Consider the following 26,112-nt stretch of genomic DNA (forward strand, 5'->3'; position numbering starts at 1 on the left):
AGCAGTTTAGTACATAACAAGTTTAAGACAAGTTCGAACAGGAAACAGGAAGAATACGCAAAAGAGGCAGTGCACTGCCACGGGATGAACGTATTTACATATATGTTTATGAAACAAAAAAGGACATGTGGAGGCCTGCAGCAAAAGTTTTACAGTTGTTTAGGAACATTAGAAGAAATTGTCCATAGAATTTAAACATTTATGTCTATGACCCCACCTTCCATGGTTTTTGTCTTTTTGTTGTTGTTTTTTTCATTTGTTTTTTAAGAGAAACTTGTGTGATCTAAAGACAAGGTGACATTGACAGCTCCTGATGACTTTGTATTTATTGGCATTTTCTTCTCCCATCTTATACATGGTACAGGTGCTAGTCATATAATTAGAATATCATGAAAAAGTAGATTATTTTCGATAATTCCATTCAAAAAAATCAAACTTGTCTATTATATTCATTCTTTCCACACAGACTGATACATTTCAAGTGTTTATTTAATGTAATTTTGATGATCATAAAAGCATTTAATGATAACCCAAATTCAGTATCTCAGTAAAAGGATTTCTGGCCAACTGAAAACTATGAACATGAAAAATATGATGTATAGATGAAGCGGAATCCTCACCTTACGTTTTATGTTATTTTGTTGTTTTGAAATTACATCCAACAACAACACAGTGTGGCATTGTCTAAATTTAAACCAGTCAAACACAATACAATAAACAACTTGAATAACTGTACTGGTTCTACTCCAGTAGGAACTAACCACGGCAGGAACCCAGCATGCATTGCGCAGGTGAAGACAGGGCAACTTCAATGGGTAAAAAGGAAAACAAAGGCTATACAATTTTTGACGTAAATGAGATAGTAAGTATCACAAACAGCAATTTTTAAGTTAACAGGATTTTTTTTAAGTTAATAGGAAAATTACAACCCTTCTCTGGGCTGCCACCTTATCGTGTGGGAGGGTTTGGAGTGTCCCAATGACCCTAAGAGCTATGCTGTTAGGGGCTTCATGCCCTTAGTAGGGTCACCCAAGGCAGACAGGTCCTAGCTGAGGGACCAGACAAAGAGACAGACAGTCCATAGACCCCTTATGACGAGTTACAAGAATGGACAAAACGTTCCCTTTGCCACACATGGCTCTGGCTCTGAAACCAGTCTCCATGAGAGGGGCTGGCTATTCTTCCACTCTGGAGTTGCCCCTGGTGGGAGGCACCGAGCAGGAGTGGGCATACTTGTTTCCTCTCATTTTAGTGTCTGTACGTTGAGGATTACGAGAACGAGAGGGTGGCCTCCCTCCACATAGGTGTGGGGGGGAAGGGTTCTGACTGTTCTGCTGTTTGTGCTTATGCGCCAAACAGCAGGTCAGATTATCCGCCCTTTTTGGACTCCAACGAGGGGGTACTGCAGAACGCCCCTCCTTGGGACTCCCTTGTTCTGCTAGCAGACTTCAACGCTCACTTGGGCAAAGACAGTGAGACCTGGAGGGGCATGGTTGGGAGGAACGGCCCACCTGATCTGATCTCAAGTGGTGTGTTATTGTTGGACTTCTGTGCTTATCATGTCACTTTAAAGACCTCAACAGCTACAGAAGGAGAAGCTGGAGCAGTCAGGAGTGAACCACCACCTGTCGCAATGGATATCAGATTGCCTCACATGTCAACCGCAGTAAGTACGGGCTGTGTTTCTGAAAGGCTGATATGCTGCACAGGAGCACTGCAGGGAACTCTGCTGGCCACTGGGTTGCCTACAAAGGTTCTATCTCTTCACAGATGAGGACGAGTCAGAGTACAAACACTGTAAACTGATAGAGTCTGTATACTGGTGCCAACAGAACCACCTCATGCTAAATGCAGGAGAAACACAGGAGCTGGTGATGGACTTTCACAGGTGCAGGATGATGAATGATCCAATGAACCTAAAAACTAATAAATAATCAAACACCTTAGGATTGTGACACTTGGAGTGTAAGTGAGTCTCCATCCAACTAGGCTTAATATTAACTTCTAGCGTGAATTCTTAGCTCCTGTTCCTTGACCTTTCAAGAAGTTAATAGTAAGAAGAGGAAAGAAAGGAGCTTCTGACTTGGGTGCCGAAATCGTACAGTCCAACGTCATTGACGGAAACATACATGTGAGTAAAATCCGTGCCTAAAGCTTTCCGAAAATTAACTAAATATGCACGCTTTCTTCTTTTCTGACATTTTTGATGATTAACGTGAGGGGGCTGTGCTGATATATCCCAAAGTATCCCAAAGGATTGTGGGATACCTTAAGGCTTCTTTAAGAGACCTCGCAGAGTTCCTAAACAAAACTAGCTGTGGGAGGGAGAATTTAGGCTTATTTTCCTTCCTCTTTTCTTACTGACTGCAAACAACAATCAAATAACACTTTTCATAGCAACCACTGATGAACTTCTGCTTTGGTCAGTAAGTCTTTACTCTATAACGGTATTGAGATTGACCCTGATTCTTGATCAGATCAAGAACCTGCTGTTTTTCTTATGGATACAATTGCTTTCATTCAAACACCTACAGTTGCTTGGATTCTGGTGCTTACACATCAAATATCAAATAATACTGTGTGTTTGTCAGTGATGATATCAAGGTGTTGGTTGTTTCTACCTCTAAATACTTTATCAGTTTGTGTTGCTGGTCTTTTTGTATATCTCTTTACGGGTGTAGAAACAGACTCCGAGTATGTTATCTTGTTCTCTCCTTTTCCCCTCTTGTATTTTCACTTTTACTCCCTTTTAGCATGTTGTCACATCTTTTTTTCGTCTTTTTTCTCTTCTACCTTCCGTTTTTTGTGTCAATGGAACATGAAATAGACTTTTTTATATATAAATCAAGGGGACCACTATCGCAAAGGCAGTAACACTGGGCTCTCTTTGGCATTAAGACAGCAATTCGTAAGGATACACTGCAACTACTGTTGTACAGGGAGTAAATTACAAATGTCTAGCTCCAATCTTGAAATAAGACTTGTTTCTCATTACGTGTTTTACCACCACACCTGAATGGTGAATAAGCAAGGCAGTGAAAAGACTGACCATATTTCCTTTCTGCCGTAGCCCAGTCGAGACTCAATACACCCAAAACAGGATTCAACATAGTAAATTACATTCTGGGTCTTGTGATGTTGCTATAGTTTGCAATTTGATAGTATAATTGAACTATGAATGCCAGACAACTAATTGTTTTTTAAAGTTTTTTTTTTTTTGATACATGCATTTCTGAAACAGTACCAACAATCAAATCACTATATAGGAAACCCCTGAGGCAGGCCACAGTACTCTTCTTACAGTTTTCTTTTGAATCATTCATTATCTACAGAAGCTGTATTGTTGCATCATGCTTAAAATGTTTTATTAACTTTTTTCAGTTTTCTCCCTCGTGATCCAATATCTTGTTTAGTGTTGTTATTTAAAGTATTCAGAAGGTTCATGATAATGCCGGTTGTAGCGGTTCAACATGACTGATCCAGACAAGTCCCAACAGGAAACAGAAATAACGCATGAGAATAGTTTCCATAGCGTGCCATACAGATAGAGGAGTGGTAGCTCTGAAAGCATTATTGAAACAAAATAACATTGTTGTTTGTTTTTTACTTTGTGAAGAATTTCTTTTACTTTTTGGAGCATCTTTTTATTGTCTTACTAACAGTGTCTTTAATTTTCTCAGACTGCCTGATGTTGAAGGAATCTCTCAAATATTGTCTATGGAGCACTTTTTATATGGCAAAAAAAGAAAATAAACTGAGGAAACTCAGTTGTGTAAATTATGAAACAATGGAGATAAATATGGAAAAATAAGTCAAATTAAACAAGCTACAAGCCACAATAAACATACAAAGATCAAGATATTGATTATGAATTCTAAAATAACAAATAATATTGGGAATAAAATAATAGGAATTGCCAAACAAATATTTTTATTGAAATAATATTGTAAAATATAGTTAAATTGTATAATACTTGCTAGAATTGGCAAAAAGTGAAATCACATGCTTCAGATGTTACAGTAATTATCCAAAAAAGGATGATGAACATTTCTACATTTTAGCTGGATCTTAGATTGAATACATGCATCTGTAGCTTTTTAAGAACATTCAAAATCTAAGTGGTCCTCAGAATTTAAGTAGTATAAGGTCACATATAGAATATAAAGATTAAAAAATCTGGTACCTATAGTAAAGCCACACAAAACAATAGTACTGTAGTTTAGGTTGTAGCATTCTGATGAACAATTTTCTATATTTATAAATTGTATTGCTGAGCTATGACTTTAACCATTTAGAACAATCTTAAAAATTCAAATCTGTCTGAGTCTGTCTTGTAAAATTACTCTTTCAATAGCATTAGATGCTGCACTAAAGGAAAGAAATTCCAATCATGAATGTTTATCTTGATCCATAGTATGCCTGAAATCATTTAAAATATTTATATGTGTGATTCCTATGTTACAATTTTATTTAAAATCAGACTGGTATTTGTCTGGAATGCTGTTAAAGATTAAATTAGATTTTAATTGATTAGCAACAAGCTTCTCTCCCCCTTTTCTTTACCCAGAAAAGGATGTTACAAACTGGTTCCAAATTATTAAGCATGGACACATCTAGCTTACATTTGAGTTAGGGCTTAAGAACTTTGGTCTTGGAATCAGTGAGGAACACAGTGATCTAAAGAGATATTTAACAGCATTTTGTTAACAGTCTATTTAATATGCCATGTGGACATTATGTCTAAAAATCAGGTTTTCTACTTTTGAGAGATAACGGCATTTCTGTTGGCAGTGTGAAAAAGAATAATTTACAAACTGTAATTATTTTATTGTCTAATGGTGATAAATACATAATTTGTCACTTGACTTAATATGAAAGTTAAGACATACAAACAAAGGTCAAAGACAAAGACCAAAAAACCTATAATACTGTGACAAACTTCAATAAACTACATATCAACTGTAATCCTTACTGAAAGTGTAACAACTTGTACAGGCCTTCCTTCAAAACATTTTCAAAGATCTGTTTTATTTTTTTCACCCAAATGCAAATAAAAAACTCTGCAGTGTCATTAGTCTTTCTTGGATACACAAATCCTTAAACCTTTTGTTTTCTCAGAAAATGTATGCTATGTCACATTGTAGCTCATTGTGGAATCTGTGTGTTATAACTTGCCACTCCTTGTTTTCTGAACTAACTCACCTTTCCCCTCCTGTTTCTCTGAGTCCTGATACGCCACACCCTCTTTTCCAAGTTTTGCTTTCTGCCATTTTCTATGTAAACCTCTGTGGACTCCACTTTAACTTTGTCAAACAGCTTGTTCAGTGTTGGACATCTTTTCTCTTCCATTCCAGCTGACTGAACTGTTTCTAGCATAATTTTCTTCATTGCAAGGTGAGCTTTTCAATTTGATTTAAACCAATACACATATGAGATCATATCATTAATGACATTCAAACATTGCAATTTATCTTTCAGTCTCTTCTCTTGGTCATGGATGATTTTGTTTGTGGCATACTAAATGAGTGGCATCTGAGTGAGTTGATAGACACATTTAGAGGTAAAGTATTACACAGCATGACTGTTTCTATACAAAAAGCAATAGTGCAGTGAATGTATATGTCCTGCTTCCACAGATATATAGCTTCAGCTAGTTTTAAACACAGTATATACCAACACCCGTAACCTGAGCTGCATAAAAAGTTTGATTGAAACACAATTTTGTAAAAATCTGGCACAACATAAACAACATGGAGCTGTTTCTATGCATGTGAAACTGACTTTATATTTGTAGTTACTGCCATAGAAAAAAGTGCAAAGAAGTTTAAAACACTTCAGGTTTGCTGTGGTAGCATTAAATGCACATGGATTTGCAAATGCCAGTAAAAGATAACAGTGATTATTTCTTAAAAATATTACAACATTCATGTTTATAGCAGAAGTTAAAGATGACAATGAACTTGTTGCTTCCTAAGGAATCAAGACAAAAGTTACTTCAGTAATGTATCACTGTTAAGTTGTCTGATGGCTCATAAAAAAAATAAGCTGCGTTGTTCTTCTTCTTAGGACAATATAGTGCCTCCCAGAGGACAAACGTAAAACTTTTTTTTAATTGCATTTGAAATTCAAAAGCTTAACAATTTCACATGTCAGACCACCTTTACATGAGAAAATATCAGCACCATAAACTCCTCAAGCCTTTATAAAACAGATTTTAACATAATAACTGCATGACTGAGATTTATTGCAATATGATTTTATTCCAGATGAAGGCATTGACTCTGAAAGTCTTTTTGAGCTCAAGGATGAACACATTGATAAGTTGATTCCAAAAATGGGACCGAACTTAAAATTCAAAAGGAGACTCAATCTGTTGAAGGTAATGTCCTGTACTGGGAACATTGTTTTGGTCTAATAATCATCATTCGTGTGGATAAATCCTTTTGCATATTTATTATTAGAATTGTAAAATATTTTTAAATTATAATTATAATATACAGATAAGTTAAATATGTCATTAACAATAGGAATTGTAGTGAATTTATACTTAATAAATTTCCTATTTTGCGTCAACAAAAATTATTTGTCACTAGATGGAACAAAACACAAATCAGAGAATACATCATGTTCCACCACAGGTGAGTTATGCATATCTTTACACTGGTTTAATATGAAATATGTCTTAAGATTTATGATATGGCTGTTTAGTTTTAGTGTTTGGTTATAAGCTTTCACTGGGAGCATTTTGTTTACAGGGTCAACAGGAGGGTGAAGAAGCTACTGGTATGACTGAGGTGAGAAAGAAAAGCCATAGATCCTGTCTTTAAATAACCAAACCTTCCTGAGACACTGTTAGTTAGGTGAAGAAATGTTACATTCAATATTGTTTACTGAAAAATAATAATGATAATGAAGTTGTTGTTGGTAAGCTTTTTGAGTAATTTGCTTTGAGGTGCATATTTTATCTAGCATAGCATGAAATCACAAGTGTGTTATGATTTTGCTGTAGAACATTTATTTTGCCATCTATTTGAAAAAGCATCTGTATTTTTTTTTATACTGGAAAAACATTTACAAATACAGGCAAACATTTCTGTTCATTTTTAGGTTTTGCCGTCTACAAGTAATACAGGTGACAAATACAACACCCAAGTCAAGACTTTTTCATTTGTATTGTCCTTATGAAGTGAAAGTAAATGGGAAACCCAGTCTTCTAACTCTTTTTGCATTATAAAACTAGGAAAGCGAAACCTTGACCCACTGTGTGAGTCTAGCAAAGGACAACCAGCAGTAAAAAGGAAGCGTGAGACAAATTCTGTCACAGGTATTTCTTTTTATAGACATTCAGGCAACAAAAAATACTTTTAATATAATACATAAATTACAGTTTAGTTGTTTCTTAATTTTATTCTTGCTATTGTAAAGCTGTTTGAGGAGGGATCAGATTTAAATTCATATGAGTAATACTGACAATATTTCTAATGCATGTGTGTTTTCACATTTTATTTACATACTTAATTTACAAATCCCAAGATGCTATGGCAGTCACCCACAGAACAAGAGATGCACTTGAAATGTAAAGGCAACAGACAGCTATCATTTAGACTCAAGCCTACAAGACTTCTGTTTCCTGAAGTCTAGGCTGAAGTAAACTGAAAATATCTTTCTTTTTTTTAGAAGAAAATATTAATATGCAAATTCTATTATCTATATTTGATAGCTTTGAAGTTGTCCAATTTAAGAATTGAAACATAGCCTTTGAAATAGAATAAAACCTTATTATTTTCAGTGAATATAACCATGATTATAATTTTAATTGAAAAATTGCCAAAGCAAATTTTTGAAAACATGAGTTTCTGTCTACAAAATGTTTTTATATTTTATGTTTTATGTTATGATTAACAAGATGATTTTCATATGTGTCCGCAGTTTACACTCCTTGGGTGTGCAAATGTATTCCTCTAACTTTAGATTTATGTTTATGTGTTTTAAAAACAGAAACAAGGATATTAAATTCTGTGAAAAACACAATGGGTTATGTCCTTGCCAAACTAAACAATCAAGATGACACAAATCTCAAATCGTTCTTGAAGTAAGTACATTCTTTGCTTAAAAGTTTTCTGGGTTTCTTTCTAACAGGGGATGAAAACTAGACAAATCTGGAAATGAATTTTTCTGGTTTGCATCTACTTACAGAATATTGATAAATTGTTATAATTCTGCATGAATTCACGTCCATTCCCTTTGCATTTAAAATCAGAGGCAGAAACCCATAAATAAACTACTTAGGCACTTCAAATCAGGCTCTTCAAACTCAGAAATTCAAAGTATCAAATGCAATTTTGACAATTTTTTTAAAGCTGGATAAATCAATAACAACAAAATTCTATTCAGGACTAAAATAAAGAATCTGGAGACAGGAAAGAAAGAGCTGGTTTGTGTCTTTGGTAAAACTGGAGCTGGTAAGACATCTTTGATAAACGCAGTCCTTGGAGAGAAGATGCTTTTGCCTTCTGGAAGTATTGAAGCATGTACCTCAGTCATGCTTAAAGTGGAGGCTAACAAGTGCAATGAAAGATACGAGGCAGAGATTGAATTCATTTCACCAGAGGTAACCAAAAAAAATCTGATGAAAATTTAACTACGTTTCACATTATTTGAATAATTACTCATTTTATTTTTTTAGGAGTGGGAAGATGAGTTGGGATCATTGTGTCGTACAGTTGAAAAAGGAGCTTCAGAAAGTCATGACAAAAATGATGATGATGATGATGAAGATGATGATGATTATCATGAAGCGGTAGACAAGCTGACAGCTCTTTATGGAGAAGAATGGAGAGAAAAATCATGTGAACAACTCATGGAACCCAAGTACTTTAAAGGAATTTATGAATTTCTACATTCAGAACAAAAAACCCTGGCTTTTGAATCAGTAAGCGACAAGAGACTAAGACTATGTTGATAGTAATGTTAATAGTAATGTTTCTTGTTGTGTGAGATTATATTTATGTTTAATATGTTTGTATTCATCATAACTCAGTGCACCTAAAAAATTAACCAACTGAATCAATGCCAAATTCTGATAAAATGTTTTGGTTTTCTTGCAAGAAATATGTTTGAGTAAAGAAGAAAAACAACAGAACCAAACATAATACATTAGCATTTAGTGGTGCATGGTGTTATGGCCTGGCTCTAAAAGCCATAACAAGAAAACAAGTGGAGACACGGATGCAACAAAGCAAGCTCTTTATTTAGCAGGGCACTGTAGCTTTTCATTCACGGTGAATAGTATTAATGACAATTAAGATGTGAGAGTTTATGTTCAAGAAATTCATAATGCATTTATGAGTCTAAAGACCAGTAAGGCATGCTATCTGGGTAAGGTGTCTGCAGAACACCTAAAATTCTTCTGTAGAAAACTCTTTCCTTTACTTGCCTTGTACTTTTCCTATCAATCAATCAATCAATCAATCAATCAATCAATCAATCAATCAATCAATCAATCAATCTTTATTGTCAACTACAATTTGCATTGTAATTGAAATTACAGTTCCAGTGCAACCGTTCATCTCATACATGACAGACATTTTGGGGTAACAATTGACTGAGGTCTTGCGTTGCCAAAGAACACAGCCATTAGGCGCATTCCTCCAACCTGCCCAGGACCCCGCTTACACGGAGCCCACAGGGGCAGTAAATGTTAATAATATTAACTTTGCTCCGCTTACACGGAGCCCACAGGGGCAGTAAATGAACAGAAAGGTTCTGTTCATTTACTGCCTTAGTGATCGCGTCGTAAACTCGAGGAGAGAGAGAACAGAAAGGGTTTTTACTCCATGGCATTTTGCCAGATTGACTTTTATCAGTTGTATTAGTGCCCATCATAAAGGATAAAGCTTGCAAGGTAAACACCAAGGATAATTATCAGCATATAGCTTTAGTCAGTCTGTTGGAAAGGATTTTATTGAATGAGGTGGAAGACAACAGCAGCCAGACCTATCCATCTGTTGATCTCCCGCTCCATTCTCACTCATAAACAAGACCCCAAGATGCTTAAATTCCTTCACTTGAAGCAGGAACTCCCCCGCAACCTTGAGCAGGCAAGCCACCTTTTTACTGCGTGAATCATCACCTTAACGTGGTGGAGAGGTTTGACTGCTCAGATGATCCCAGGGCCTATGTTGTCCGGGGCTAAATGCCCCGGGTAGTGTCTCCCATGGCTTACATGCTGTGGGTGACAGGTCAGACAAAGTATGATTCACATGCCATCATGACTTTAATGAGGATTTGGTCCCAGTTTCAGCTTACAAAACACACTGAAAGCATTCGGTTCAAAACTGCTGTAAATTTTCCGTACATTTTTTAATGTTATAGCATTTTTAACAATTGGTATTGTACATTGCAGGCTAAGGAACTATCTCGACATATTGTAAAGTACACCAGAAATGGCACAAATGAAACAAATACAGAAATAAACCGATGGTTTTGGCCAATTGTGAAGAGTGTGACTGTCAGGGTACCGAAGAATAACTTTCTCCAGCATGTCACACTGGTGGACCTTCCTGGAAATGGAGACCGAAATAAGAGCAGAGACTCAATGTGGAAAATGGTATTATATTCTTAATTCTTTTTTCCCCCTTCATTTGCAAATTGCAAGTGGTGCAAGTTGCAGTGCATGTTTTTCAAAGCATTGAACATGTTTTATTTGTTACTACACATGTGTTTTTTTTCTTCAGATTGTTGGAAACTGTTCAACTGCCTGGGTTGTTGCTGAAATCAACCGAGCAGCAGCAGATAAAGAATCCTGGGATATCCTGAAAGAAATTAGTAGTCAGCTTGGAAACGGTGGAGAGTGTCGACATATTCACTTTATCTGCACTAAGTCTGATCTCGTGAATGGTTTACATGAATAGTGAGTTCACTGCCATGTCTTGTATTGCTAAACTCAGGGACAAAAGGGAAAAGATGGCCCATCTACATTGCATTATTGTTATTTTTATTGCATGTAGACTCTTAAGTCAGTTAAGCTCCAGAAGATGATTTATTGTTTTTCAGCAACAAAGAAGATGCTCAGGCCCTGATACTCAAAAGAAACATGGAAACCAAAAAAAGTGTGAACAAGGAGTTGAACAAACTGACCAAGCTTAAGGTGAGTCAGAATATGTAGCAACACATTTCTCTACAAACAGAAACAGACCTAATTACTACATTAATAAAATAATATTAACTTTGCCTAGAAACACTTCAGTGATGAATGTTTCCAAGTGTTCACAGTGAGCTCAGAAGAGTTTTTCAGAGGAAAATATCTAAGTCCAGAAAACACTGGTAGGTTGTTTCCTTACAGTATGTCTGAAACCTATTTAACATCAAGGTTCAGCAGAACTGCACACTATTTATTGAATTTATTGTAAGAATATAATAAAATACGTAATTTTATTTTCACAGAAATACCCAGGCTGCAGGAATTTGTGCAAAATCTCAATGACTCTCACTCAGAGACATTAAACTATGTATCTGGAGCTCATGGCATCCTCTCCTTGATTCATGGGGCCGACTCAAGAAAAGAGGTAAGAGTAACAATTTGAAACTCTTTTACCATCTGAAGATGTTGCAACTGTTTATAAAGAAACCAATAATTCAGAGCAAATAAGACTTTATTCAGGTATATTTGGATTCAGAGAAATTATACTAAAATTGGTAAGTTGAATATTATTTGAAGTAACGTTATTGTTGCATATTAAATATAGAGGTTGTTAGGAAAATTTACCACTCAAATGCATGTTCCTGTATTCTGGAATTTAAGGACATATATTGACAATAAATCACAGAGAGAGAATTCAAAGTTAATTAAAGCCGCAGGCAGCAATATGCGGCCCTCACAGCTTAGTGCCACTCCGACCTGTGTCGCATCCGCAGGAGAACAGTATCGTCACCTATGCACCTCCTGCCGTTCCGCAGGTTGCCACCAGCGGGTGCCACGAGAAAGCCTCAACATTGCTTTCCACCAGGCTTAGAAGTGCTCTGGTGAGAAGTGTTAAAGATTTGGCCAAAATACGATGTTCTTGTCAGAAGCCGTGTTCACTTCCTGTTTGTAAGGACTATTAATCTCCAGGCATTCTAACAGAATGGAGTGATCGACCGTATCAAATGCTGCACTGAGGTCCAATAGAACCAGCACGTGGTTCTTCCACAGTCTGTATTTATATGGATGTCAATAAACACCTTGATAAGGGCGGTCTCTGTACTGTGGTGAGCACGGAAGCCAGACTGGAAAACGTCAAAGTGGCTGGTCATTGTTAAATGGTAAAAATGGTAAATGGCTTGTACTTGTATAGCACTTTTAACTAGTCTTGACGACCTCCAAAGCGCTTCACACTACAGTTCAGTCATTCACCCATTCACACACCCATTCACACCCTGACGGTGGTGAGCTATGTAAGAGCTACAGCTGCCCTAGGGCAGGCTGACAGAGGCGAGGCTGCCATACAATGGCGCCACCGGGCAGTGTTTAATTGTTGAAATACAGCTTTTTCAATAATCTTACTGATAAAGGGGAGGTTTGAGATGGGCCTGTAGTTCTGGAGTAGAAGTTTGTCTAAATTGTTCTTTTTTAGCAGTGGTTTGATAATTGCTGTTTTTAGGGACTAGGGGAAAACACCTGACAGAAGGCACGTGTTTATTATCTGAGTCAAATCAGACGCTATGACAGGTAAAACTTTTTTAAAGAAAGCTGTGGGAAGAACATCAAGGCAGCAGGAAGGGGAACTTAGCTGCTGAATGATCTGCTCTAAGCTTATGTGGTTTATTTGGCTGAATTGGGACATTTTGTCAGGGTAAGTTCCAGCTGGATACAGCTTTGGTTCTGGTGTTGATATGGAAGTACAAAGTTATCCTCTAATTTGTAGGTTTTTATCAGTAAAGAATTTAGCAAATTCATTGCAGGACCTGTTGGGTTGGGTTTCTTAAGTCACGGACACAGGAGAATTTGTTAACCTGTCGACTGTGGCAAATAAGACACAAGCATTATTAATGTTTTTCTTAATGATCTCAGAGAAGAAAGATTCTCTTGCATTTTTCAATTGTAAGTTATATCTGTAAAGTATCTCTTTACAGATGTCATAGTGAACCTGAAGCCTGTTCTTTCTCCACCTGCGTTCAGCTTTCTGACATTCCCTTTTTTCACCTCTAACTGCTGGAGCATTTCTCCAAGGAGATTTATTCCTTCCCGGAAAGAACTTTCTCTTTAACTGAAGCAATGCAGTCAATGATGTCTGAGACTATAGAATAAAAGTTATCTACTAGCTCATCTACTGACTTGCAGCCCAAGGTTGAAGTAGCAGAGTAAGCTTGAATAAAAGTTTCGGTGGCATTGTTCTTAAAGGTACGTTTTGTTACGATGTCCCTTTGGCTGAATGAGTCACTGGAAATTATGCTTTCAAAGGTAACAGAAAAGTGATCGGATAAGGCAACATCCATTACATTGACCTTAGAAATCTTTAGACCTTTAGTGATGATCGAGTCTAAAATATGTCCCTGTTTGTGTGTTGGCTGTTTAACATTCTGAGTTAAACCAAAGTTTCTAAGTGTGTCACACAGTTCTTTTGCACTTCTGTCTTCAGGGTTGTCAACATGAAAGTTGAAGTCTCCCACAATAATTAAACACTCATAGTCAACACATATCACAGACAGGAGGTCACTAAAATCATTAAAAAAGTTTGATGTGGACTTAGGAGGTCTGTAAACATTCAGAAACATAGTTCGTACCGAGCTCTTTACCTGGAGAGTCAAATGTTCAAAAGAGTCAAATTTTCCCCAAAACACCTTTTTACACTTTAGTGAATCATTAAACAATGTTGCTGCTCTTCCACCTTTCCTTTGTTGTCTGCTTTCACAAAGAAAATTGTAGTTGGGAGGAGTTGACTCCATCAGTATAGCTGCTTCACTAAATTCATGCAGCCATATTTCTGTTAAAAACATAACATCAAGATTACTGTCAATAATGAAGTCATTAATTAAAAGGGATTTTCCTGACAGAGATCTAATGTTTAATAAACCCAGTGTATATGACTTAGTGGTTGATGATGTCTCTGTGACAGGTTGCATCTGGCAGTTTATGACTTTTAAGTATTTGTTCCTGTTTATCCTTTAGTTTTTCTTATTTCTGCCACATATCATCACAGATATTCCATAATCTCTGGCAAAAGGCCCAAGCTGATGCTGGAAACTGTCATGTCTGATAAACGTGCCACAGTTCCTATCGTTATAAATCAACACCTCTGTGTTTTTCTTGTTACAGAAATATTTAATCCCATTTACAGATCCATTGCATAATATCAGGGTCCTTGGCCCTGTGGCATGTCTTTTCTCTGGTAAAAGATTTTTGACATACCTCTGATTGATGTCATGATCCTCCTGGGTAACATTTTGGAGTGGAGCAAATCTGTTTAGTAATGGAATTCCAGCATTTCCAGCAGGTTTACTCCTATCATTTGTTGTGAGAACAGCCCGCTGTTGTTTCACTTGTCTTGGGACATCTCTCTGTAGTCTCGGCCAGTTTTCTTTGTCTAGGTGTGGGCTTCGTTGATCCTTTGGTCTTGCACCCAGAGTGGTCCAAGGATTCTCATTTTCCTCAGGGAACTGTTTGTTCGCTGAGTCGCTGGGCTGGTGGTCACTGTTCGGAATCACAGGCAGGGTTGTTTCATTTCCATGCGCGGCGTTTACATCATAATTCACTTCGAGTCGATAGATTTTCAGTTCCATAACAGCTATCTTCTGTAAAAGCTTGTCAAAGTCCATTGTGGTGAAGGTAGGCATATTTTCAAAATCAAAATCAAAAAATAAATAAAAGAAAATAAAAAAATAAATAAATACAACTTTCTGTAAATACAACTTTCTGTGGTTTTGGTTAAGAGATAGGAAATAGATAAAAAGTGAAAAGCAGGAAAATGCAAGCAAGCAGGGAGCAGAGAAAAAAAGCGTCCGAGAAAAAAAGTAATCAGCAATGATGTAATTTACTGATGATATCACTTTAACCATGCTCAGTGGGCATGGTTAAAGGGATATCATCAGCTGACCAATTCAATCTCTCAAACAGTCATCCACGGTCAAGCACACAAAATTTGGGGAAAATCTATAGGAGTTTGCTCAGATACAATGTGAATAAAAGAGAGAAAATGTCAGCTTTGATTCAAGATGACTGACTTCCTGTGAGGTTTGGACCATTTCTCCAAGAGACCTTTTTGTAGTACTGAGAACTCATACATGTGTGTAATTTCATAATTCTTGGACAAAGCATGGCTTGAGGCTGATTCCTGATTGAGCAGGTAGAGCTAAAGAAAGGCTGCTCACAGAAGGGATTAAGGGCTGATCAGCCTGATGGCAGAACACAGCTCCATAAGGCAGGCAACGGTGATACACAACAAGTCCAGCAGAATTAGGCAGAGCAGTCCAAAGGGAAAGGCAGGAACAGTTCATGTTGTGACCAAACTCAGAAAGCCGTTGATACGGTTGCCCTGAGGTGCAAAGCACTACAACATTAACAAAAACATTACAACATTAACAAAAACATTACAACATTAACGGAAGCACTACAACATTAACAAAACGGAAGCGGTACGTCCCAGTGGGAGACCTAACAAATTGCTGATTGGACTACAGCTCGTTTTACTTTTGAACCGGAAGTTACTCTGGTGTGCTTCGTTTTATCGAGAAGCAAAGCAAGCGGACTTCCATAGACCAGGGATTCCCAAAGCGCGAGATGAAAAATGTAATGGTGGTTTGCGAGTGTTTTTTCCTCACACCATAAAGACGTGTAAATAAACATTTCCTTTGTAAAAAAAATTAAATCAAAAACTGCAAATTTAATAAATCAGTGAAATGTATTCACATCGAAAATCTATTTATTTTGAAAAGTCTTCTACGCTTCATTTTAAGATGAAGTTATCTTCTTCTACGCATTGTGCTTCATATGCGCACCCAGCTTGTGCCCTCTATTTCATTCATTCTCTCAAATATGTTCTATTGGCTGAAACCAGGGAAACTGAGGCAACAGACGAGTCTCTCTCCTCACTTCACGTCATTTACGTCTGTACAGAGAAAATTGAATTCGGGCCAAAAGTTTTATTTACAAGATCAAATTGAGTGACACAGTCTCACCTACAAACAGCGCTGCTCATGGTGGCATAACTGAACCTCTACCAGCACTGACATGCATGACACGCCCATACCCCGCTGCAGCCTCCACTGCTGCTGGGGGGGGGGGTATTACAGGTTGAGGCGATAATTTTATTTCCACAACCTTTGTTATGAGGGTTGTGTTGTTTTAACTGCAACCGATTTTTAGAGGTAGACACGATAATTTTTTTTCCAATGATGGTTGTGTTGTTGTAACTGCAACTGATTTTTTTTTCTTTTTTATGTTATTGTAGTTGATAATAAAAGGCACAATACAAATGATCAGATTCACATCCAGGCAAAAAAACAAACAAAAAAACAGCATATCATTATTATATCCTTGTTGGTCTCATTGGTGAATGAGGCAGAGTCTCATCAAACCTATACGGTCCAACATTTTCTCCTCTGCTGCAACATTTAAAGCACATTGGGGTTTACGCTGCCTCTTTACGCTTGATCCAGCTGCTGGATTTTACCCTTGTGCGCTGTGCGCGAGGGATAAACAATGGGAAAATGCATAAATAAAGACTGTAAAGGAATCCTTTAGAGGGAAGAGAAGGAATAATGGGTCTGAGCTGAAGCCCCTGATGTTACAAGTTTCTTGAAATTACCCTTAAAAGTGCTCACCTAAATTACATGTAACGTAATTTTGCGCACCTGAATTCAAGCCAAGGCACCACGCCCACCGAAGCACCACTGGTTCTGTGTCGTTACAAAGAAGAGAGCATGAAACACAGCTACTGACTCTACTATTGATTTTAATTGGGACATTTTGGTACGAGTGGCCGCTGATAAAAGCCCCTGGGTCGAGGTCAGGGAGAGGAGAGGAGCATTTAAAGCGTTGAGGCACAGAAACACAGCGCACAAAACTTATAAACAGACTAAGTGGCATTTTAGACTGCATCTGGTTAGCAGATCTGTTTTCTGATCCAGCGTACAGCCATGACTGGTTCTAAATGAAGGCTTCATCTGGGAGCCGCTCTCCCTCCTTGCCTCCTGCTTCGCACTTTCACTGCTGGTTATGACCAAAAAATCATGACTCTGATCGCTCTTCCTGCTCCTCTGTTAACATCAACTGCAGCATAAATAAGGTGTGAAAGAAGCTAAACCAGCTCTGCAGAATGCGGGTTTAGACTGAGCTCTGGGTGGACAGAGTTGTGAACGGATAATCCGCAGCCCAGATAGGCTTTTTTTATTTTTATGCGTGAGAAATGCCATGTGTTGCGTGTGAGGGTGTGAAGTTAGTGAAATGCGTGTCACACGGTCAATGCAATCTTGAACACTAGTAATACGGTTTGGATCACCGAGAACATTCATGTTTTTAAAAAACACATTAAAGCCAGAATAACTTCCGGTTCAAAAGTAAAAACAATTTCTTAGATCTCCCACTGGGACGTACCTCTTCCATTTTGTTAATGTTGTAGTGCTTTTGTAAATGTTGTAATATTTTTGTTAATGTTGCAGTGCTTTTGTTAATACTCCGTGGGCCAGAATCTGTAGGACGTCTCCTTAAGAACTTTCGTATGAACTGTCAGGGGGCAACTTTCTTACACCAGGATAAGATGCTACACATAGCAGTGATCTCAAAACATCAATGTTCCCACGTTTTTTCCTTGCACATTAATACGTTATAGCCAATAAAAAATCTAACCTGTTGCGCTCCGGTCCAAGAGGTCACGTGATTTGATTTTTGCTGCTCAGCTAATCAGATCGCTGTATTGTCAGCCGAGCGAGTTCAATCATTTCATCATAGCTGCGCCCGTAAAAGGTTGTAAACATTTGTTTCCAGACGAAGAAAGCCCAGTAATAGCATTTTCTGCCACCAGTTGGCGGAGATCTTTATGGCAAGGAAAAAGAAATAGCACAGGCCATCCATTTCTAACACGCTTATCCCTGCTGTGATCATGAGGGGTGTCGGTGCCGATCTCAGGCTGTTAATGGGCGAGAGGCGGGGTACACGCTGGACAGGTCGCCAGTTCATTGCAGGGCAGAAATAGCCCAGACTTTTGCCCATTTTATATATCACCGAGACCTGCTGCGCTACGATAGCATAGGCGACAGGTGTCGTCGTGCAAAATGACTTATCCCCACCAGTATTTGTATCCCCTGCATCAGGAGCGCATTCAGCTGGAAGAATGAATCCAGTCAACTCCGCCTCATTTCCAACCTATTAGGCCTGGAAATGAAGATGTTTTATTCTTAACGAAATTAGGACAGTTCAGTTAGTGTGAAAAAAATGAAAATGTAACACTTGTTAGTGCCATCAATAAGGGATTGCTATGTCGGTTAAAACTTGATTGATCACTCAATGTAACACGTTATGAGAAATTAAACGACACATTACACAGGGAAAAGAGTGTGGTTTGGGGAAGGATCTATGACTGCTGGCTGGGAGTGTAGGCACAGCCCAGGAAAGCTGCTGCAAAGCCTGCTGGGACATGGAGTCACAAATGTTTCCTACTGCATAGATCCAACACAATGTAAACACTTCATAAAAATTATTTTGAAAAGATTATTTGTTCTGGTAGTTTATGTCCTTTATACAGTTATCTAATTTATATTGTTGTATGTTGCTTAGTCTGATATAAGAAATAAAACTTAATTTTGTACTAATTATTTTGTACTTGAATTTTAAACATAAATATATTCATAATATATTTGTTGGCTTTATACATTATCTAGCAATGCTTTAGATGAACATACCCTGCCTCCTTGGTCAAGTTATTATGATTAGGGTGGTTATAAAACCAAAACCTTAATCGTAAAACACTGTAATGTTTTCTCCATGAGCTACGTGCACAATTTCCAGTTCAGAATATGAATTTAGCTTTATTGGACAAGTTTGTGTGAACAACAAATTATTATACTTTGGTTTTACTGTGATGAATAGTGTGAGAAGGAACCCGATCTTTAGCCAAAACACTGAGATTTCTTTTAACTGGGTTTATTGAAGGGCCGATGACCAAAAATAGGATCCAAAAACAAGGGTAAGGCAGACATCCAGACACAGGCAAACTGACTGGGCAAAAACAAACAGAACAGGTTATCAAAAAACAGACAAAAGGTGCTGGGAGCTCTTACCTGAAAACAGACTGCTAACATGGAGGGACGGATGCATAGGAATGAGAGTGCGACGTACCGACAGACAACTGAGGAGGGAGTGAGACTTAAATAAGCAGAGAAACAGGTGGGCCTAATTAACTACCCGCGGGTGGAAACAATAACGAGACTGACAGATGGATAAACCTAAGACCGAGAAAGAACAAACAAAGACCGGACTACTTAAAACAATACACAGACTAAACAAAACCCTAAAACAAGACAGAATCTACAAAGGATATAAACCCAAAAGCAAAAACGAAGCGACACAATCAAACACTAAACCAAAACCAAAAAACAGAACATTACATTTACACACTCACAGCATAGATACATTTGTTATAAATATTTATAGTTTAGACGTAATTAAACTAAAGATAAAAAGAAAAATATATGTACATGTACATATGTGCACCCATCTTTTTTAAAGACACATAGTGGTTGTTTTGACATGAGTAAAAGCAATACTCTGTTTAGCAGAGCAGACCCTGCTTACACTGGCCACAACACCAAAATGCTAACATTGCTACTGAAAGGTTAAAACTAAGAGTTGCCGCTATAAAATTAATTGCTGGTATAAAAATAAAAACAGCTTGTTTTGATTTATCACAACTGTGCAAAACCTGATGAAGATCCGACTTATGATTTTTACTCATTCCTGTTGCACTGTCTCCATTCACTTGAAAACCACTTCAAAACGAGTTTAAAACATCTAAAGTCTCACAATTAAGCTAACTCCTAAAATCATGTATGGATTAAAATAGGTTTGGATATGTCTAAAAAATTGTCTAAAACAATTTTTGCATTGTTTTTCTAGGATAGCAGAAATAAGGAAGTGTATGAAGCTCTTGGAAAAAATGTAATCCTTCAAACTGAGTTAATCAAGAAAGAAATGACGAAGATCCAAACAACTTTTGAAGATTGTCTTCGAGAAGGAGTTGTGAGATCCATAACCTCATGTGATAAAATCTTGAGTTCTTTCCTGTATCCGGTACGTATTCTGATAACAGTAAATAAGTACATCTAAAATGTATTTGCATATATCACATTTTTACAGCTTTTTGTATTCATTCTATTAATTTGTGTGCCTTTAATTTGATTCCCTCAGAGAAAGAGTGGTCGGGGTTTTCATAAACAACTGAAAAAAGCAGTAGAAAACGGCGGCATCTATAAACCCAATGGAAGGGGGAAAGAAATGAACCTCAACATGAAATTAACTTCGTCTCTGACTGACAGTATTGACGATGAATTCAGAAACACCTTTCCGTAAGAGCTTTATAAGCACATAGATCCTTTTCCAAATATAGTGCCCAGCAAAGTATTCATCCATCTTGAACTTTTTAAATTTTTTGTTTCACAATTACAAATGTCAAAGTTTTTTTTATTTGGATTTTATGAAACAAACTAAGACAAAGTAGCATATTTTTGTGATGTTGAAGGAGTGCATGCTTGATGTTCAATATTTTTTTACGAATACAATCCTAAAAGTGTGGCGTAAGTTTGTATTCTATGTAGCAATGCCCATATTTTCCACGAATCCAAAAATCTTGTCGTAGCCGGGTTTAGCAAGAGATTACATTACTTATGTGACAGTATCATTTACATGGACAATGGCAAGAATAGAGCATTTATAAAGGCTCCTGTATTTGTACACAATTTAACTGCAAGGCAGATGCAAAGTAGTGTTGGGGTATCTGATTATTTAAATTCTGATGTCCTGTCTGATTTTACAATGTTTCAGAAATGAAGGACAATCTGGTCCGTTCAAAGGAGTGATCAATAAGTTTACACTTGACACTGAAGGACTTAAACAGAAGTACAAGGAATTTGAGCTGCAGCTGGTGTTTCTCAAGTCAGAGGTAATTAATAAGAAAAGAGCAGTGAAGAAACAATTGAATTTATTTATATCAGCTAAAATTAAGATTTCAAATGAATAAATCTTATAAATAAAATAACTAAATCTTTCAATATAACTTTGAATGTGCTAACATTTTATGATAATGTAGAAGTAGAATCCTTTATACCTATTGTAGTAGAGCCATTTTTAAAGGATTTGAAATTACTTCTTATGCATCAGCTTGTTTTTTTATTTTTGTCAGGAAGACCGTCTTAAGACAGACCTGGAAAAAAGTATTCGTAAGCAGAAAAAAACAGTCTACAGGAGTCTAACGAAAACAATTGGGGAAGCCATGCAAGTCTGCTACAAAAGTAAGAAAATAACCAAGTGGTTAAAATGCCACACATGTGCTGGTATTCTTTTTTAACATCTAACATTTCATTGTTGTGTTTCACAGAAGCAGCAGCGTTTGAAGGAACTGGTATACTACAGAATATGCGGGAAACTATAGAGAAACATGTATATGCATCAAAGAACTTCATGTTTGAAGATGCTAAAAACGTCATGATGACACAACTGAATGATTTGATGGTTTGTTATTCTTAAAGGGGTTATGAAAACACATTTCATTTTCTGTACTTTAGAGCAGGAGTCGGGAACCTTTTTGACTCTGAGAGCCATGAAAGCAAAATATCATATCATAATTTATTTCAGTGAGAGCCAATAGGGTAGGTCACGCGTGACGTCACGTGTGACGTCCGCGCTACTTCCGTGTCCCGCTTGTAGGCAAAGACAGGACTGTTCTTGCATCTCCGGTAAATACAACAGCAGCAGCCACAGCAGCCACAGCAGCTACATTACGCCCTTGTTCACACGCGCTAGTACGTCTGTGTTTACGCTGCAACGTCGCCGATACCTCCAGCCATTTTAATAAGACAAAAACACCAAAATAATCTGTAGTGAACAATTTTTTTAACCTACCGGGCGGGTCTTCCTCTCTGCTGAGGCGCTTTCTGCTGTTACACAAACATGTGTGAACATCCATTCATTTTCTGACCCGCTCAATCCCTCATGGGGTCGCGGGGGTTGCTGGCGCCTATGTCCCGATATCATCCATCAGCTTACTCTTAAAACGATCTTGTGATACATTATCTAAAGAAGAAAAATACGTTGAGAACTGGTTAGTTTGCTCTGTTTGCGCCCGCCATGTGTTCGCCTTCTGCCTTACAGTCCGGCGCGCATGCGCAAAAAATCTGAATGAAAACAATAGCAATGATATTTTGTTTTATCTGCGAGCCAGATGAAATCATAAAAAGAGCCACACCTGGCTCGCGAGCCATACGTTCCCGACCCCTGCTTTAGAGGATATAATATGATCTGTTGTTAACTGATGAGGCCATGTGAATATCAAGAGCAGGTCACTGACGCTGGAATAGGGGGGGCCTATTTAAGCGTCCCCCCCACACACACACACAGACATTTTACGGCCCTGTCTGAGCTATGATCTGGCCCCGCCAGACATTCAAGTAGGCTGGATCCAATTGTGCCGAGAGGCTGTGACGGATCTCTCTCTGTTTGTGTCTCTGCTTTATGTTGTGATCCTGCTGTCTTTAGACAGAAAAACACTAAAACAAAATGTTTGTGTGTTTTGAAACTGGACAGCATCCACAAAAACTCACTCATTGCGATTTATTTACATGCGCAACAAAATATCACCCCTTCCGATTAACACATTTGCTTTAACAATGCAGTGCCAGTTTATGTTTGAATAATACATGCAGTCGTATTTACAAAAACTGCAAATAACTGTGCTTATTATTAGTCTCCCATTATCGAGCGCATCCCAAAGGCAGCTGCAATGTACCAAACAATTGCAGCATCCTTAAATATTAGAAAAAAATATTACCAGGACCTGTGGCAGCCTGGCAAGGTTATCGTTTCGTTTTCTGAATGCAATTTCAGTCAGAAATGTCCGTCACATAATCTCTCTAGGCACCAAGGACGGATGAAACCATTTTTAATGGAGAACTTCTGCTTTTTCACATTTTCTTTTATTAAAGACTATATTTGTTATTATAAAAATAAAAGAAACTCCATCCTGTTAGCCTGGAGCTGAACAATGTGCACTCCAGCTTCTGCTTTGCCAGAGATGGAAAGAAAGGTTATTAGTAAAAATTCTGAGGAAATTCAGACTTGGTAATAGTTCACAACTTCATAAGTGACTTCCCAGATCAGTTGATAAGCCACATACTTATAGGCCGTGGGCCAGAATATGTAGGATCACTTTTTGTATGAACTGTCAGGGGGCAACTTTCTTGCACTTAGATAAGTTGCTACACATAGCAGTGATCTCAAAACACCAATGTTTCCACGTTTTCAGTTGCACATTAATAAGTTATAGCCGATAAAAAATCTAAACTGTTAATCTCCAGTCCAAGAGGTCACGTGATTTGAGTTTTGCTGCTCGGCCAATCAGATCGCTGTATTGTTAGCTGTGCGAGTTCAACCAGGTCACCATGGCTGCGCCCGTAAGGTGTTGTATGCATCTGTTTCCAGACGAAGAAAGCCCAATAATAGCATTTTCTGGTGCTAGTTGGCAGAGATCTTGATGGCAAGGAAAAAGAAATAGCACAATCCATCCATCCATTCACCCATCCATTGTCCTACACGCTTATCCCTGCTGGGATCATGAGGGGTGCCGGTGCCAATTTCCAGCTGTCAATGGGCGAGAGGCGGGGTACAACCTGGACAGGTCGCCAGTCCATCACAGGGCAGAAATAGCCCAGACTTTTGCCCAATTTACTGTGATATCACCAAGACCTGCTGCGCTAGGATAGCACAGGCGACAGGTGTCGTGCCAAAATGACTTATCCCCACCAGAATTTGTATTCCCTGTATCGGGAGTGCAGTCAGCTAGAAGAATGAATCCAGTCAACTCCGCCTCATTTCCAACCACTTAGGCCTGAAAATGAAGATGTTTTACTTTTCTTCATGGGAAATAGCAATGGTGTCATTACATTATCGTTCAGTTAGTGGAATGAACTGGAAAATTTAACACTTGTTAGTGCTATTGTAGGGGATTGCTATGTCGGTTAAAACTCGATTGATCACTCAATGTAACACGTTCTGTCACGAAAGATATTTTCATGACAGATGTGTCACGAAATTATCAGCTTTATGTAATTAGATTGTCGCATGTCTTTCTGCTGAAACCAACACTCCACCTTCCTGAGTCCATCACAGCTGTCTTCTTGTTCGTCTTTTTTATTTTTATTTTTTGGTAACTAGACCCGCATGAATGGATCATATAAAGCGTAATTCACGTGTGATCAAATGAACACTGAATAAAGGTACAGCCAAAATTATCAGATCTAATAAGATTTGAATTCAACCAAGAACCATATAGAGATATTAACTATTTTAAGAAAACGAGATGTGTCACTTTAAAAATAGAACAATGTATTAAGAGTTTAAAAAAATCTATTTCATTTTATAATATTTAGACTTCACAACGCTTGAGGTTAAAAGTTTTATTGATTTCAAGCACTCTACCGACTCACGGGATACAAATTCTGGTGGGGATAAGTCGTTTGGTACGACGACACCTGTCACCTGTGCTATCCTAGCGCAGCAGGTCTTGGTGATATCACAGTAAAGTGGGCCAAAGACTGAGCTTTTTCTGCCCTGCAACCTGTCCAGGTTGTATCCCGCCTCTCGCGTATTGACAGCTGGAGATGATCGGCACCGGCAGCCCTCATGTTCCTAGCAGATATAAGCGTGTAGGACAATGGATGGATGAATGGATGGATGAACTGGGCTACTTTTTTTCCTTTGCCATCAAGATCTCTGCCAACTGGCACCAGAAAATGCTATTATTGGGCTTTCTTCGTCTGGAATCAGATGCATACAACACCTTACGGCTGAGAAGCAAAACTCGAGTCACGTGACCTCTTGGACTGGAGCACAACAGTTTAGATTTTTTATCGGCTTTAAGTTATTAATGTGCAAGTGAAAATGTGGGAACATTGGTGTTTTTACATGGCCTCATCAGATCACAGCATGTGATATTATATCCCTTAAAACAATAAATTTCATATGTGTCAGTTTATCTTGAAAATAAATTGTTGACCTTGCAAGAAGTGATAAAGGTTTTAATGCTAAATCAGGTGGAAGTCCTGGAAACTCTGCAGAATACCATGAAGGAATATATTGAGGTATCACTCAGGACTGATGAACACTCAGTTCCAGGTAAAGTATCAGCTCCTAAAAGATAATATTTGTTTTTCCACAGAAGTAACTAATAAAAATGTTGTTCTTAGATGTTTCAGCAGAGCTTGAGATGGTCCAAAAACTCTATGAAGAGTTACTGCAAAGCAGCTGAGCACTTATGGGTAAAGAATATTATCTATCAAGGGAATTTTTGTGGATGATTGCAACCAAAACCTTCAGTTCTTTCTGTGACATTTTATTCAACAGCCACAATCACTGGAAGGATTCCTCATCAGGAGAGATACTGCATCTACTGCCCTAAGGATGAGAGACTTCAGTATGAAAAAACAAATCATTTAAATATTATACTCCCTGTTGTGAATTTTTCTTATTAGACATTTAGAAAGTGAAAGTAGAAATGCAAATCAGATTTTTAGTAAATCAAGATCTCTTTACTCCGTACTACAGAGAGAAGTACAGAAAAAAAGTTTTAAATATTTTTCTTTGGATTTTCATGAAATGTGAGCAAATTAACAAAACATTAGCATTTATTGAGGAAAGCATCTTCAATAAATCTCCTAATCTTTTTTTGCTCCTAATCTCTGGAGCTCCTTTACCACATAAATTTGATCCATTATTGAGCTATGAGTTTTCAGATCATAGCTAAAAACACATCTGTTTAGACGTTGATTTAATGCATATTTATTGTTGTTTAGGTGTGGTTCATGTAGCAACCTTCTGGGTGCATTCTTCCATGACAACAAATTTCATTTTTCTTAGGTGTTGGGGGTATA

At 37.7% G+C, this 26,112-nt stretch overlaps 1 protein-coding gene across 1 annotated transcript; it reads left to right on the plus strand.

Annotated features, from left to right (window-relative positions):
• Positions 1–4,998: 4,998 nt before the first annotated feature.
• Positions 4,999–26,112, plus strand: LOC105922939 (nuclear GTPase SLIP-GC). The gene is made up of 23 exons (XM_036148278.1): positions 4,999–5,394; positions 5,479–5,560; positions 6,267–6,379; positions 6,594–6,638; positions 6,756–6,794; positions 7,108–7,132; positions 7,241–7,324; positions 7,999–8,092; positions 8,395–8,611; positions 8,687–8,932; positions 10,406–10,609; positions 10,737–10,912; positions 11,056–11,149; positions 11,238–11,325; positions 11,446–11,567; positions 20,090–20,263; positions 20,381–20,538; positions 21,014–21,131; positions 21,372–21,480; positions 21,567–21,700; positions 25,276–25,357; positions 25,429–25,500; positions 25,586–26,112. Exons 2-22 carry the CDS (start codon positions 5,494–5,496, stop codon positions 25,488–25,490), a joined length of 2,451 nt encoding a protein of 816 aa, XP_036004171.1. The 5' UTR covers positions 4,999–5,394; positions 5,479–5,493; the 3' UTR covers positions 25,491–25,500; positions 25,586–26,112.

This window comes from Fundulus heteroclitus, chromosome 16 (assembly GCF_011125445.2).
Source record: "Fundulus heteroclitus isolate FHET01 chromosome 16, MU-UCD_Fhet_4.1, whole genome shotgun sequence".
Classification (NCBI taxonomy): Eukaryota; Metazoa; Chordata; class Actinopteri; order Cyprinodontiformes; family Fundulidae; genus Fundulus; species Fundulus heteroclitus.

Bases quoted from the DNA above. Each gene is read 5' to 3' on its own strand.
- LOC105922939 (XM_036148278.1), top strand. From the start codon at position 5,494: ATGGATGATTTTGTTTGTGGCATACTAAATGAGTGGCATCTGAGTGAG. The intron at 8,612-8,686 runs GTAACCAAAAAA...TTATTTTTTTAG, and splicing joins TTGAATTCATTTCACCAGAG to GAGTGGGAAGATGAGTTGGG. The intron at 21,701-25,275 runs GTTTGTTATTCT...ATGCTAAATCAG, and splicing joins CACAACTGAATGATTTGATG to GTGGAAGTCCTGGAAACTCT.